This window comes from Chlamydotis macqueenii, chromosome 7 (genome assembly GCF_036417535.1).
Source record: "Chlamydotis macqueenii isolate bChlMac1 chromosome 7, bChlMac1.mat, whole genome shotgun sequence".
Taxonomy (NCBI): Eukaryota; Metazoa; Chordata; class Aves; order Otidiformes; family Otididae; genus Chlamydotis; species Chlamydotis macqueenii.
This window is the reverse complement of record NC_141562.1, coordinates 28,111,749-28,125,594: the sequence shown is the minus strand read 5'-3', so window position 1 is coordinate 28,125,594 and position 13,846 is coordinate 28,111,749. Positions and strand designations below refer to the sequence as shown.

At 39.8% G+C, this 13,846-nt stretch overlaps 1 protein-coding gene across 2 annotated transcripts in view; it reads left to right on the top strand.

The window, feature by feature from the left end:
- LOC104475586 (VPS10 domain-containing receptor SorCS1) overlaps positions 1-13,846 on the top strand; it is a 292,980-nt gene that overhangs the window by 201,400 nt on the left and 77,734 nt on the right. For both annotated transcript variants that reach the window (XM_086752150.1, XM_086752152.1), the window contains exon 6: positions 6,100-6,164. In XM_086752150.1, coding sequence (XP_086608276.1) covers positions 6,100-6,164 — 65 coding nt within the window. The remainder of the gene's footprint in view (positions 1-6,099; positions 6,165-13,846) is intronic.

Genomic DNA, 13,846 nt, shown 5'->3' with positions numbered 1-13,846 from the left:
GAATAAGCTGTCAGATTTTTAGCATGAACTGGCAGGATGTGTCCCAGAGGCAGTGAGGGAACTGATTTTGCAATGGCAAGATTTATGATAAGGGATTCGCATGAATGCTGAGGCTAAAGGAAGATTAATCCCCAAAGGCAAATTCTACCAATAATTGAATTACAAAGCCATTATCATGTGCTGAACAGAGAAACTTTATAGGTCTATTGTGACAGGATAAAGCTTGTTAGAGTATTTATGTTCATAGGACAACTTTGGCGTAAGGATCTCTGAGAGTATGTTCTCTCTTCCACCTGACTGTTGCAGCTAATTAGTCTTTCTGTGTAAAGCAGTATGTGGAGATGGAGGTGTGCTCAAATTTGGGCTGGGAAAAAGGAGTGCTGAAGGTCAGGAGATATCTCAAAATAAATAAGGCGTTAAGTACAAAATCATCTGCAGAATGCAACTAGCATCTAATATCCAGAAAGAGAATCAGGACAGGCTGCAGGAAGGGGAAGAGAGGCAAACAAGCATTTTTAGTGATGAGGAGTGAAACTGGATTTTCCAAGCGATGTGTCAGTTTTCTGTTTGATATTGCATTGCAACCATGTCTAACTTACTCTGAGTCAGTGTCAATAAGCTCAAAACAGCCAGAACTGTGGGGATTTCATTCCACCCACCTTAGAAGAGTTGTGCTGATATCTGTCAGTTATCTGCCATCTTTTGCTGTGTGAACAAATCATACTTTTTTCCTCCAAAAAGAAGGTGAGGGATGGTCGTAGGAGTCCTGGTTTTGCACTTGTTCATTTCCTCTGAGACATGGGAAAGCTGCATGGCATCTCTGTCCCCATAAAAATAATGAATTACATTCGCACTGCTTCTGCCTGTGAAAAGGGCATAGTAGCATTTCTATTCTTCCAGCCTTTCACTCTGGACCATTTGCATTGAAGATTCTCTGTTTATCTTTTATTGTTTAGCTTAAAATACCTTTGATGATGTCTGCTGTGAGCATGTATGATACAAGGAATACATATGACAATTTTGCGATCAAATTTCTTGTATGTGTAGTCCCAGACATGGTGTGACTGTGTCTGAAGTCAAGCATCCAAAATCAAAGGCACCCAAAGCTGCTTTCTAGAATGCACAAGCTTTTGAGATGGAGCCCTTATTATCTGGTGCTTCGAGTTCTTTGTTTATGAAAAATGGTAGTTTAAAATTAAGTACATCAAGTGGAAGCTTTTGCTGTCTTCACAGTGATGCCTTTTTGCAGTCTGACTGCCTTGCAAGCCTCATCTGTTCCCAGCATTCATAAACAATTACTTTTGTCCCTAGAAGTGAAAAAAGATAGAAGAGGTGGAAGCCCCAGGATAACAGGGTCTATTGAATTTCCTTGGCTCAGAAGAGCTGACAGGCCAAGGAAGCCAAGGTTTTAGAAATGTTTTAGGCAGAGAGATGGCAAGGAGTTGGTCACTACAGAAATAAGCCAACTAGCATTTGCTGTGCAATGGGCATTGCCAGGCTGCCTTTGTTTTTTTCAGCCTTGTTGTAAACCAGAGGATGATTTGGGGTCTTCTCCCTGTGCTTCTTCTCATGGTGGATGTAGAATCTACATTCAGAGCAAGTACTGTACTGCAGCCACTGGTACAGATTTGTAAAGCTTTCAAGTGCAGATGACTACTTGGCAGACTTGATGGTGATTAAAATTTTAGGAAGCAACTTTGTAATAGGACTGTGAGGGTCCTCTATTTTTCATAATGTGAGTATCTTCTGTGTGAAGGCAATGGGGTCACTGCCTTGCACTCCCCTTGGCTTTTTTAAATCCTCATTTTGCCAAAAGATTGCTTTTGTCTGTTTTTTTTTTTTTCCTATTTTCCTTTTTCTTTTTCAAAACATCCAGACAATTATACCAACAAAACACAAAAAGCTAATCACAAAAATACAATAGGCACCCTTCAGCAGAAAGTGTTGTAAGCACTTGTTGTGTGTACTGGAGTTTCAGGGAGTATTTCAGAAAGCCTGAAATTAAAGGAATGGACAAAGGACATGCTGGCATTTTACTGTAAAGTGAAAACATAAACCGCAGCAAGAAGAGAAGTTTGTGGATGTATAAATGATTGGTCTTTGAGAACAAATACTGAAAGGGAAGAATAAAATTGAGAAATAAGAGAGGTGCTACTGGCATAGCTAACGAAAGTTGCTCAGAATAGGACATGGCAAAGTTTTGGACTGCTGTTTATTTTTAGAGAAATTTCTGAGACAAATTGGTAACTGAGTGGGCCTCAGAGTGTTGTGTTCTTTGCAGGGTGCTTGGTTTATAAGTTATCGAATGCCCAGTGCTTTTCCTTGTTTAGCTTGTGAAGTGTATGTTGACCAGGTTGCATTGACCATGTGCACAAAAGATAATGAAGCAAAGCAGGCAGTTATATCAAGTTAGAAACACTGAGTTTGAGGCTTTGGTGTTATCTAGGGCAAATCCAGCATATAGTTTCCTTCTTCCATGTGTGAAGCTTGTATTCATTGTTCACTCTAGTTTTGTTATAAGAACTTTCAAATCTGGTCATCAGTCAGAACTGAAATTTCTTTGTAGTCAGTGAGACCTATTCTTCTTGTTTCATGCTGATGCCTTAACACTGTTACTTAATAATACTCAGGCTTGTAGAAGTACATTGTCCTGCTTAGTTTCTAAGGATGATCCTTTTTTCTCCCAACCAAATGAAAAAGCCAAGAAAAACACACTAACAGTGCAGCTACATGCTCAGTAGTGTTGTGATAGATCTGTTTGACATACTAAAAATGTAAGATTTCTGATGTATATTCCACAGTTCCTAACACCTTGTTTCCAGTAGATGCTTTAAGAACTGATTGTCTTATGCATGTAAAAGAATATATCTTCCTACAGAGTGCATGTTCTCAGGCGCAGTGCAACCAAGAACATCGTATTTATCTCCTGCATATGCTCATTGTGGTCAGTATTGCATTTCTGAATGTCTCCTAGGCTTTTATGTGCTGTATACTAAATAATAAAGATGAGGTAAGCTATATAAAACATTACTCTCAGAGGGAAGGTGGCCTAGTACGTTCTCTTCACTCTTTATTACAATCCATAGTTTATCTGTAATTCATATTTTTAAATGCAGGAAATAAATACATTTCAGGTCTGTTGTGTTACCTGCTTTGGGACCTTTAGATGATCACATGTGGGTGTCTGTAGTGTAGGTGTCCAGACATCTTATATTCAGTGGAAGGAAACAACACTTTCTGGGATAAAATTTTTCTCATGAAGTCATATCTAACACGATTCAGATGAACTACAGTGCAAACCTACTTCTTTCTCCTCACTGCCTGCAAAGAGAGTTGAGTGTGATTAGCTCAGAGTTAAATATCTATAGCATATAACTAGGTAAGATGAATACTCTTTATGTGGCTTTTCAGGTGGTATGGAGGGGGGTATAGAGAAGTATCACAGGGCTACCATGGAACAGGACAGCACGATACAGGAAAATGTGACATTAAAAAAAAAATCTGATTAGTAAGCGCTCAGCAGAATCCAGATGGGAATGATACATTTCTGGGTGTCAGCTGTATACAACTAATATTGATTTGAGCAGATATGTATTTGTATTTTGCCTGTCCTTTGCAACTGATTGTTCATGTTATTTAATATTATGGGCGTGACTGTGACCTTGTACTGTCACAAGTAAATTAAGCCTATTATATATCAAAGCAATGGAATGTGTATTTTCTAAAGTAGGAAGAAAGATCTAGCAGATAGGAAGAGCTGGATGTGGTTCTTGCCTCTACCTCAGATGTCCTGTTTGACTTTAGGACCTCCCTTAGATTCTCTGGGCCTTATTTTTCATCTTTGTTTGTCATCACATTTCTAATTTGCAGAGGTTAGGAGATAGCAAAAGAAAGGAAGCTCTTGAGTAGATGAATAATATTTATCACCAGTCATGTTTCAGCCATCCTTGTTCTGTACATCCTTGGGACAACTGATGGCTTAATTCTACCTTGAGTTGAAGCTTCTGCAGTCCCAATACTGGCTGTCGTAGTGTGAGACTGAGTAATATGCAGGTCATTACAGCTATAGCCTTCTAACTTTCAGAGCTTGATGGATCTAGATATTTATATACTGCTTTTAAGACATTTAAGATTTTGATGTAAATTGTGGCTTATGTCACAAGTTAAAACAGCAGTGACAATCACATTGCATCCATCAGTGAGATGTCTCATTCTGAATTAGCTGTCTTTGCCTGAGAAGATGCAACAGAGATATTTCTCGGGATCAGAATAGCACTGTGAGGAGGAAACTCACAAAGCACCTGACTGTAGACTCACAGGCTTTAAATGGGGCAACAAATTATTTGCTGGATGAATACCATTGTTGTATGTCTCTGAAGAGACAAAGTGTTCAAATCCATAGAATATAATCCTTGTTTCTTTGGAGAGTTCACGTCCCAATGGGGCTGTGTGAGGTCAAGAGGAGGAATACAGCGACAAAGCTGTACTGTGTCTTCTGCAGTAGCCCAGTTCCAGGTGTGCTTAAAGCCCGCTTGAATAAACAAGAATGAAAAGGAGATATGCCAAATTACAAGCTTAGTCCTGCAGTTTTTAGAGCTATTTGTCACTGTCATCTATCTATCTTGAACTGAATTGTAACTAGCAGGTCCAGCATTTTGACCCTAAATCTGCTGATGATAGCAGGTAAAGGAAAAACACTATGGGAAGATATTCTGTTCCCACCCACTTGGTGTCAATTATCCGGAAGTAAAGATTTTAAGTGGAAGTTGAATGTTAAGGAGAAAAAGACCTTGCCGTAAATGTTCTTCAAAATGGAGAAGAGGTGAAAGTAGTGCTGGCTCAGTCTTTTCTGAAACTTTCCAGTCCTCAGCAGAGAAGAACAGAAAATTCCAAGCCTTTTCTAGCTAGAGAATTGTTACAGACTTTGTCAAGCAAAGCTAAAGACTCATCAGGGCACAAATAGTCTTGTTATTGTTAACATTTTTATAATGGTTATGAGTTAATGTGCATGATGATTAAGGGCTGGAGCTGCCTCTGATTGCAGTCAGTGGGAACTGAATGAAGGTCTAAATCACTGTTTGAACCTCACTTTTGATTTCCTGAAAAATAATGAGGCTTTGAACAGATCAGCATCTAATTTGTCTATCACTGGAAATGAATGTTTCTCTTCCCTCGCACATCTATTAACTTGGAGGTCAGACAACTAACAAGAAACTGGTTGTTTAACCCTTAGCTTTAATGTAGGATTGTAATTTGCATGGTGGGACCAAGACCAGAAACAAGGCTGCTGAGGCAGCTGTGCAATGGAATTGGTACATACTTGCAGTCAGTACTGCCATAATTCAGACTGTCCGTCAATCTGCTGGTCATTTGGACTGTCCCAGGGAGTTCTTGAGGTCAGCGGTGTAAGTCCAGAGGAACCTCAGCAACAGAAGCAAAGCTTGAGTCCATAAACCTCTTATTTGTCGTGTTCTCAATGTCTTTGTCTTGTAGCTTGTTAATTCAGAGTGAACAAATAGTCATTTTCTGAGTCAATTTGACATTTCTTTTACTAATGGAACACTGTTTTTATTAGATCAGAAGTGATAAAATGTCTCAGGATGAAATGAGTTTTTAAAATTTCTTAATTAATGGGGGAATATTGATCATTAAGAGTGTCAATTAAGCAAATATGCATAAAATGCCCAACATAAAGGAACAGCTCTAATTAGTATGCTGGAAAACACTATTATCCCATCAATTAAAGTCTTCTGTATCCCACCCAGAACTGAAATGCATTCTTCTGGCCAAACCAGGAGACACATCAAAACGTCAGGTGCCAGCGAGAACAGAAACAAGTCTCCAGGTGGAAAGAAGTGAAAGGAGTCAGAAATAAAAAACTCATAAGCACAATGGCATTGATTTGATAAAATGATACAACTTCTCTCAAATTTTCAAGTTTATTCTGGAGAAAACTCCAAAATGCTTTCAAAATTTTCAGGTCTTACTTGTGAGTGTGAGTTTAGTTCCAGCTTAACAGGCTCTCCTGTGGAATTAATATCTCAGACTTTCATGATATCTGTTGTTTTTAACACCTTTGTATCAATCTGTCTTTTACAGGTCTATGATGGGGTCTGGTAGAGAGCCTGATCTCGTGCACCTGGAGGCAAAGACACTGGATGGTCGTAAGTACATCAGCTTACAAATATTGTGGTATTCTGGACTGCCCTCATGTTGTTGTAAACACACAGTCTCATGATGGAAATCTGACTTCTGTTTAGTGATTCACTCATTTAATGTGAGGGATTTGACTGTTCCAAGGCAAGTCTGTCAGAAGTCTTTCCACTAAGGCAAAAAGTTGAGATTAAGAGGCTGTGAAAGGAACCGAGAACATGGTAAGGAATAACAGGTGATAAGCAGTAACTGGAGTTAGTATATACAACACTTTTCTTTCTTCTTACCTGATTTTTATTCATGGCAACATGACATTGGAAAGAACTTTCTGGGACACAGCGCCTAGCTGCTGTTGTTTCACACAGTATATAATATCACCTTGTTCATAGCTTTACGGTTTTAACAGACCACGGATACTCTGCCTTAGGTACTACCTTTGTAAATACCTAACTTGTCTCTCATTAGAAACCTGTTAATGAGCATCCTAAGTGTATTCTTCACTGTTATTGCTGGTCCTGTCATTGTATTTCACTTTCATCAGCTCCTCTCCCTCCTTGCTTTGCCTCTTGCGGTGCTTTTCTGCATTCCAGGAGCCTCCTTTACCTGCAACTCCAAAATAGTCTCCTAATTGGCTGTAAATTCTCTCGGGCACCCTGAGTCACCCACTGGCCTTTTCTCCTCCCACCCATGCGTCCTCAAAGTCTATCTTTGAGCTCCACTGCCTTTGCTGATCTTCCTCCATGGATTTCTTTTCCACAGCACTGGATTGCCTCAGGCAGGCATCACACTGAAAGCCTGACTGCCATAGATCTCGTCATTGTAATTCCATGTTGTTTTCTCTGTAAATAGCAGCTTTGATGCAGCATAACAAGCAGATTTTTACCATTTGCAATATATAAGTATTAATAGTGCAGTTAATTAATTCCTTTAAAAAATGATAAAATTATCCACTGAATTGTACCCCAAAATGCAATGGTGTTACTTAAAATGTGTGTTTTGTCATCAGAAACTAAAAAGCTGTCTGAAAAGGTGACTGTAAGGTAGTCAGTTTTTAACTCACTGAAATTTAGCATGAAAGAGAATTTTTGGAAGATGCATTTTGAAAAGAAACAGTTGTGATAGAAACTATGAAATTTTAAAGGTCTTTCAATTTCAAGATACGCAAGATTAGTAAAAGTGAAAGAATGTATTATCTCTATTTATAATTTATGATCTCTGATTATTATTTCTCCTCTCAGTTTTGCTCACCTAAACATGGTGGCAAGGCTGGGAACATGAGGCTTTCTATTTCTTGGGATGTGCTAATAAGAATGAAATAATCTAACAGATCACTATCTATTTCAGCTCAAAATATTACTGTTACAATGCATTAAGAATTTGAGGTCATTGAGGTGAAGCACTACAATCTATGTTTAAGGAGCTGTATCCTGTTGATATTTTTGAGGAATGTTCAGCTTGCAGTGGGCAGGGAAAGTGTCATGCTCCAAATGCCTTGAATGGTCTTGTTTGAGTTCTTAGGCTGTAATAAGAAAATTTTTCACAGCTATAGCACATTTCTGCGAAAGACTTCTGGAGTGCTTAACAAATTAGTAAGCTCTATTATACCTTTTAAGGTGGAAACCAAAAACCAGGTACGTGACACTGGCCTCACTGAGGAGTTAGGCATATCAGTAAAGAACTGTGAAATAACAAGTTATTGCTAATCAGCTGAGCTCTAGTAACTGATTCTGTGCACTTATTTTGCCTTAGTTGTGAGGCAGCACAACTTAAGTTTCTCTGTTTAGACAGTGACAGAACTACTAGTATAAATATAGTGGTGATGTCAAACCTTCAGCCAGTGATGACCCCTCTCGCAAGCCAGTCATTTGGATGAAACTTCTGCTGATGAGACAGGAGGTCCCCAGCTCAGCTCACTGGCAATATAAGAAAATAGGTTGGATTTTCAGTAAGTGCATGCTCTGTTTTGCCCATTGTTCCAGGGAGCGTTGGTCTTTGGCCAGGGGCTGAGGTGGGTTGCTCAAAGCATGACCTTGGAACATATCACAGCATTTTTTTGCCAGAAGATGTCTGGTAGTAGGTCACAGGATTTTGAGATTGGGACAGGCTCAGAGTGTGCACATTGTCCGTTGCTCTAGTTACTGTGACCAACTTGGTATATTCAGGTCTCTTGGCTACTAGAGCCTTCTTCTAAGTACTAAGTCAGTCTACTTTCATAGAATCAAATCATAGTGTCATAGAATGGTTTGGGTTGGAAGGGACCTTAAAGATCACCTAGTTCCAAATCCCCTGTCTTGGGCAGGTTCACCTTCCACTAGACCAGGTCACTCAAAGCCCCATCCAATGTGGCCTTGAACACTTTCAAGGACGGGGCATCTACAACTTCTCTAGGCAATGCATTCCAGTGCCTCACCACCCTCAGAGTAAAGGATTTCTTCCTTATGTCTAATCCAAACCTACTCTCTTCCAGTTTAAAGCCATTACCCCTTGTTCTATCACTACATACTCTTGTCAAAATTCCCTCTCTAGTTTTCTTGTAGGCCCCCTTTACATGCTGGAAGGCTGCTATAAGGTCTCCCTGGAGCCTTCTCTTCACCAGGCTGAACAACCCCCACTCTCCTAGCCTGTGTTCATAGGAGAGGTACTCCAGATCTGGATGAAGTAATTATCACCCTCCAATGGCTGAACAAACTTTCCTTCTCTGGAATGAAGTCACTGCCAGTGGTGTGATGGGGTGAAGTGAGAAAAATACGTTTTTTCAAGCAGAGGGTAATTTGCAAATAATTTTTCATGTTTTTTTTTTCTGTGGTTTTTTTTTTAATGTTCTTGCATTTACTTATTTATACTCTGTTTGGAATACCTCTTTTGAGAGTTAACCAAGTGTAAAAACTCAAGAAAAGGATTAAATTTGAGAAGGTAGACTTGCGAAAACAAGGCAGGGAGAAAGAAGGAAAGGGAGGTAGTGTGGAAACAGCCACACAGTCTGTACAATAAAATAAAAGATCCTGAAGTGGAAATATAAGGGCTAAGCGAAAACCTGCTGAACTCAGTACAAATACGAAAAACCACCTCATTCTTGTGCTGATATCTCTTCCAGTAAAAGCTGAGTAGTATAACTGCAGCTTTAGGTGAGAAGAAGTGGAAGTGTCAGCTGAGTACAATGTTAGACCATCTCCCTGGCAGGGTTGTTTGAGAACACCTGGCAGCAACAATCTTAGAATTGGGCTTTTCCTGCTAGAACACTAATAATTCTCTATCTCTGTCTGCCTGTGCATTTTATTTATTGTGTTTATATACATAATGTAAAAGGTTTACAAAGACCAAAATAGGAGTCTCTTAGCAGGCATAAATCAGTGTAACTTCAGTGGCATGTTGGTTTACACCCGCTGAGGATCTGGCTAGCAATGTTGTACTTGGGCTCACATTCTCCCTACTTCTTTTTTCCCTCGGGATCCAGAAAAATCCGGACTCCTTCTGAAGCCAGTGTCTCATCAAACTAGAGTGCAGGCAGTGATGAACGTACTAGACTGTGCAGTTTAATTGTATTGATAGAGACAGATTTGCAGGGCTAATCATTGCCCTTTATGTTTTTAATCCTGTTGTGTAAATTTTGGAGAGCACCAGGCAGATTTTCATCTTGTCAAATGCGATGGTTTTGTTTAGTTTTTAAAGGCTTCAGGCCCAATCTAAGTCAAGCTGGGACTGAGAACACAGTAGTAAAACTGATTTTTCTGGTTGGAAGAAGTTCATGTGTACCTTATCTCATATTTCCATTTGTATGCTTAGTTGTCCCTGGTGTTCCACTTTGATTTTGGAAGAAAATCAAAGGCAAGCCAGCAAAGTCAGCAGGAATTGTGAAATTTTTTTTGCCTAGTTTCAGGTCAACACCCTAGTAAGACAATTAATCCCCTACAGTTCTTAACCACATGATAAGCTTCTCTTTGTTACGTTCACCCCTGTAGTCAGCAGGCAGAATGGAAGTTAAATCCAGGTTTGCTCAAATGCAGCTTCCAGTGCTTTTTTTTTTTAATGACATGTGGGTTTTAGGTTTGTAAAGAATACACAAGTCCTGAAAGGTCCTTAATGGGTTTATCTGATTTGAGCTAGGGAGAGTTGTCCCAGTAAGGCCTTATTCAAGCTAGTTGACCTGGGAGGTAATTTTTATTCAGGTTGTCCCTACTGAGGAATCCAGATTGTTTGTGGGAATTATAGAAAGAAGGATTCCTAGAAGGTATTTGGAGACTAACTGGGTACCTCCAAAGAATGGCAAAGCTGACTCAGAGGATGTCTAAGTGACAGTTTCTATAGATGCAAGTCAAGAAAACCAACTGTTACATTTAAAATATGCATTAGCTTGTGAAGATAGATACCAATTATTTTGAGTGAAGTTTTTAATTTATGTAAATTTTTTTAAGTGTTGATGAAAGAAGCTAAGGAGTTTTCTAATGTACTAGCAAAAAATGTAGAGAGCTTCTAATGTTTAAAAAGTGCTTTTTTTTTTTCTTTGCTTTCCTTCTGCCTTCCTGATTTGCACAGCAACTTTTCTTATTGAAAGATAATTTACCACCTGCTGTAGTTGCAGGTAAGACCAAAGCCTCACCTGAGGTCAGCAGGCATACTCTGCTTGCTAGTCAACAGAGACTGAGCATCTCACCAATAGGGTCTGAAACACAGAATTGACTAGGACTTTAATTTCTGTTTTCACAAACCGTTGCTAGGAAGAATAAAATAATCACTGCTGTGGAAAAAATAAGTAGGCAACCTAGCTTGGCAGTCTTTTGCTAACATAGCTAGAGTGGTGAATTAATTCTCTTAGTGCCCTAAACTTGTGCAGTGATTTTTTTTCCTGATCGTGATTAATATTTTTTCCTGATCGTGATTGGTATTTGTCCTGGAGAATGACATCTGTTAGTTTCTCTAATTACAATCTTATGCCAGAAATGGTAGAGCATATACTTCCTCATGTAAAGAAAGATTCCTGACTCTGACATGCAATGAAGAAAAAGTAGCAGCAGGATAAAAAACGAATTTGTGAGTAGTTAGTAAATGGGATAGCTTAATTTCACTGATCTTCATTACTGGTTAATTGCTTTGCATTTGCTGAGTCCTGGAGAGTGGTGAATATATTCCCATATCATAAATGTTTCACAAATCAACATTCAGACCAGATGGAAATGGATAAAGAACAGTCATTTTGTATGTTTCTCAAAAAAAGGAGTAGAAAGATTAATGTATGGGAGAATGTTTAATTAAATTGTGGTACTCATTGCCGTGGGAGGTTGTGGATGCTCGATGTACACGTGGACTACCATCTGGACAAATTCTTATAATCTTTTCTAGTCTTCTGTTGTTAGCCACTGCTGGAGAGGGGTTACAGGCCTGGGTCTTTCAGTGAGATACGTTACTAGCATGTTCTTACGGTTCTTTAGTTACAGGATGCCAGTCATCCTTCAAAAGCAGAAACTATCCCTAATGTGTAAGCTGCTCAGTAAGGAACTGGGATACTCCATAGTAAATCTGGAAGAGAAACAAGTCATAGGTTGTGTGGATGCTCTTTGCATAAACTCCTGATTTGTCCTTAGTGGATTTATTTGTGGAGAGAAGGACACGTCCTCAATAAATTAAAGACAAGAAAAATGAAGATCTGGAGGAGCGATACAGTCACAGCTGAGTATAGTGAAAATTTTCTCTGACTCTCCTTGTGCTCAAATAAGGTTTTCAAAAGATAAACAAGCAAGCTTGTACTGGAAAGCAATGGGTGTTATGGTTTGATGTCATACAAAATAACACTCGGCAAAAAAGTATCCTGAAGTAAGTCCTTCTCTGCTTTAGGAAAGGATTTGAAGCTTTCCCCTGTACTTTTGCAGAGGCCCACCAGCCTCCAGTAAGCACCACCCAACCTTCCATCTCCACCAACTGAGCCAAGAAATGTCTGTGGGACAGGCTGGATGAATTTCTCTTGAGAACGTATCAGCATGGAGCTCGAGCAAAACAGAAAAGACTAAAATATTTCACGGCACAGAGTCCTCCTGGCTCTTAACTTTTGCAATGTGTTAGCAGTTGTAATTCTCTTTCACCACTGAAACAGATTAATTTTGTCAGAGGTTTCTCTTACAAGATGTCTCTTCCATTCTTGTGTTCTATGACTTTTCTTGCTTTCTCTCTAGAAATAGCTGCCATTCCCCGAGAAGAGTTCTACTCTAGGTGTCTAAACCTGTTAAAATCAAAGTGTCTGGGGGTGTAAAAGCTGAAAGTTGCTATGTTCTTCTGTCTAGGCACAGCATGACTTTTTTGTTGTATATTAAAAACAGCAGCTGTTGTTGGAGGTGAGGGTTCTGGAACTGAAAAACATAATGTCCTAATTACTTATGGCAGGGAAAACATCTGTGCGGGAAAACTAATGAAATTAATTCCAGAGCTTAGCAACTGAATACATTAATTGAAATTAATTAATGCTAAATTACAAAGCTCTGCCAATGGAATCGCATAAAATGTCCATGAGAATCAAATGCAGGAACAAAATCCTTGAGTTAGTGTGAGCACAGCAAAACTTCCCTTAGGAAAAAAAGAGGGACCCAGGCACTGCAAGAAGCCCGTTTTCCTTCTTTCTGTCTTCCATAGCAGAGAGAGCTTTTCTTGGTGTAAACATCTTGGGGATTTGTTGTTTGGGAGATTAGCTTAAGCAATTTCAGTGCTCTGCCCTTTAGTAGTTGTTATGGCATTTTAGAATTGAAGCCGTGGAGAATTGCACTGTAGAAGTTCACAAGAATTGCCTTAGTAAATCTTCATCAACGGTACAATCACTGCTGTACAGACTCCTGCAATCGCAGCAGAAATAGACAAAGTCGCCATTCCTCCATTAAAACAGGATCGAAAAAACTTCAGTCAGCTCTAATGGATGTCACCCTGGCTTGCTCTTTAAGGTCTCTTACAGAGGAGATTCTTTAATTGTCTTTGCTGGCTGGTCCCAGCAGCACCCATCCTGTGCTCTCAGGATAAATGACCTGTTTGCATGAGAAGTCAGATGGCACCACAGTCTCCTCTCAGTGTCTCCCAGGCAGCTGGTATGCCCATGGAAGTAAAAGGAAACAACGCAGGGAAACAGAGGTCTGATCCTGTATAGCTGTGTGCTGGGTGATTCCATCCCATGGGTGAAAAGCCATTCATTCTTGCCAACAGCTCAAGAGGCAGTGGGGCCAGCCATGTCAACTGATGCCATTTTTTTTTAAGGTCAGGATTGCCACACATTTCACTTGGGACCCCAGAATGAGAGGAGATGGATGGGGCTGCAGGTATAAGGGTCTGTCCATGTTACAATGGATTGAGTTAACAGGAGAAGCGGGAATTGGTTGTGTTGCAGGTGAAAAGATGCATGTCCGTGCTCTGTTATATGTCTAGGAGGGAACGTGCTGCCCCACACAGTACTTTTTGGTGGTGGAAGAGGCTCTGGCCCCGTTGTTCCCCTTCTTCCTGGAGCAGAGGGATGGAGGGCTGAGCAGCTCTGAAGGGGAACTTTCCTGAGCTCACTGGAATGAGCAGGGTGAGAGTTACGTCGTTCCCTGCCCTCTCGTGGCTAATGTGGAAAAAATCATGTCTCTCTGAAGGGAAATGCATTTCGGTCATGCTGTCTGGACTGTATTAATGAATGTTATGCTGTGAGCTGCAAAAGCATAAAATGTTATAAACTACACTGACT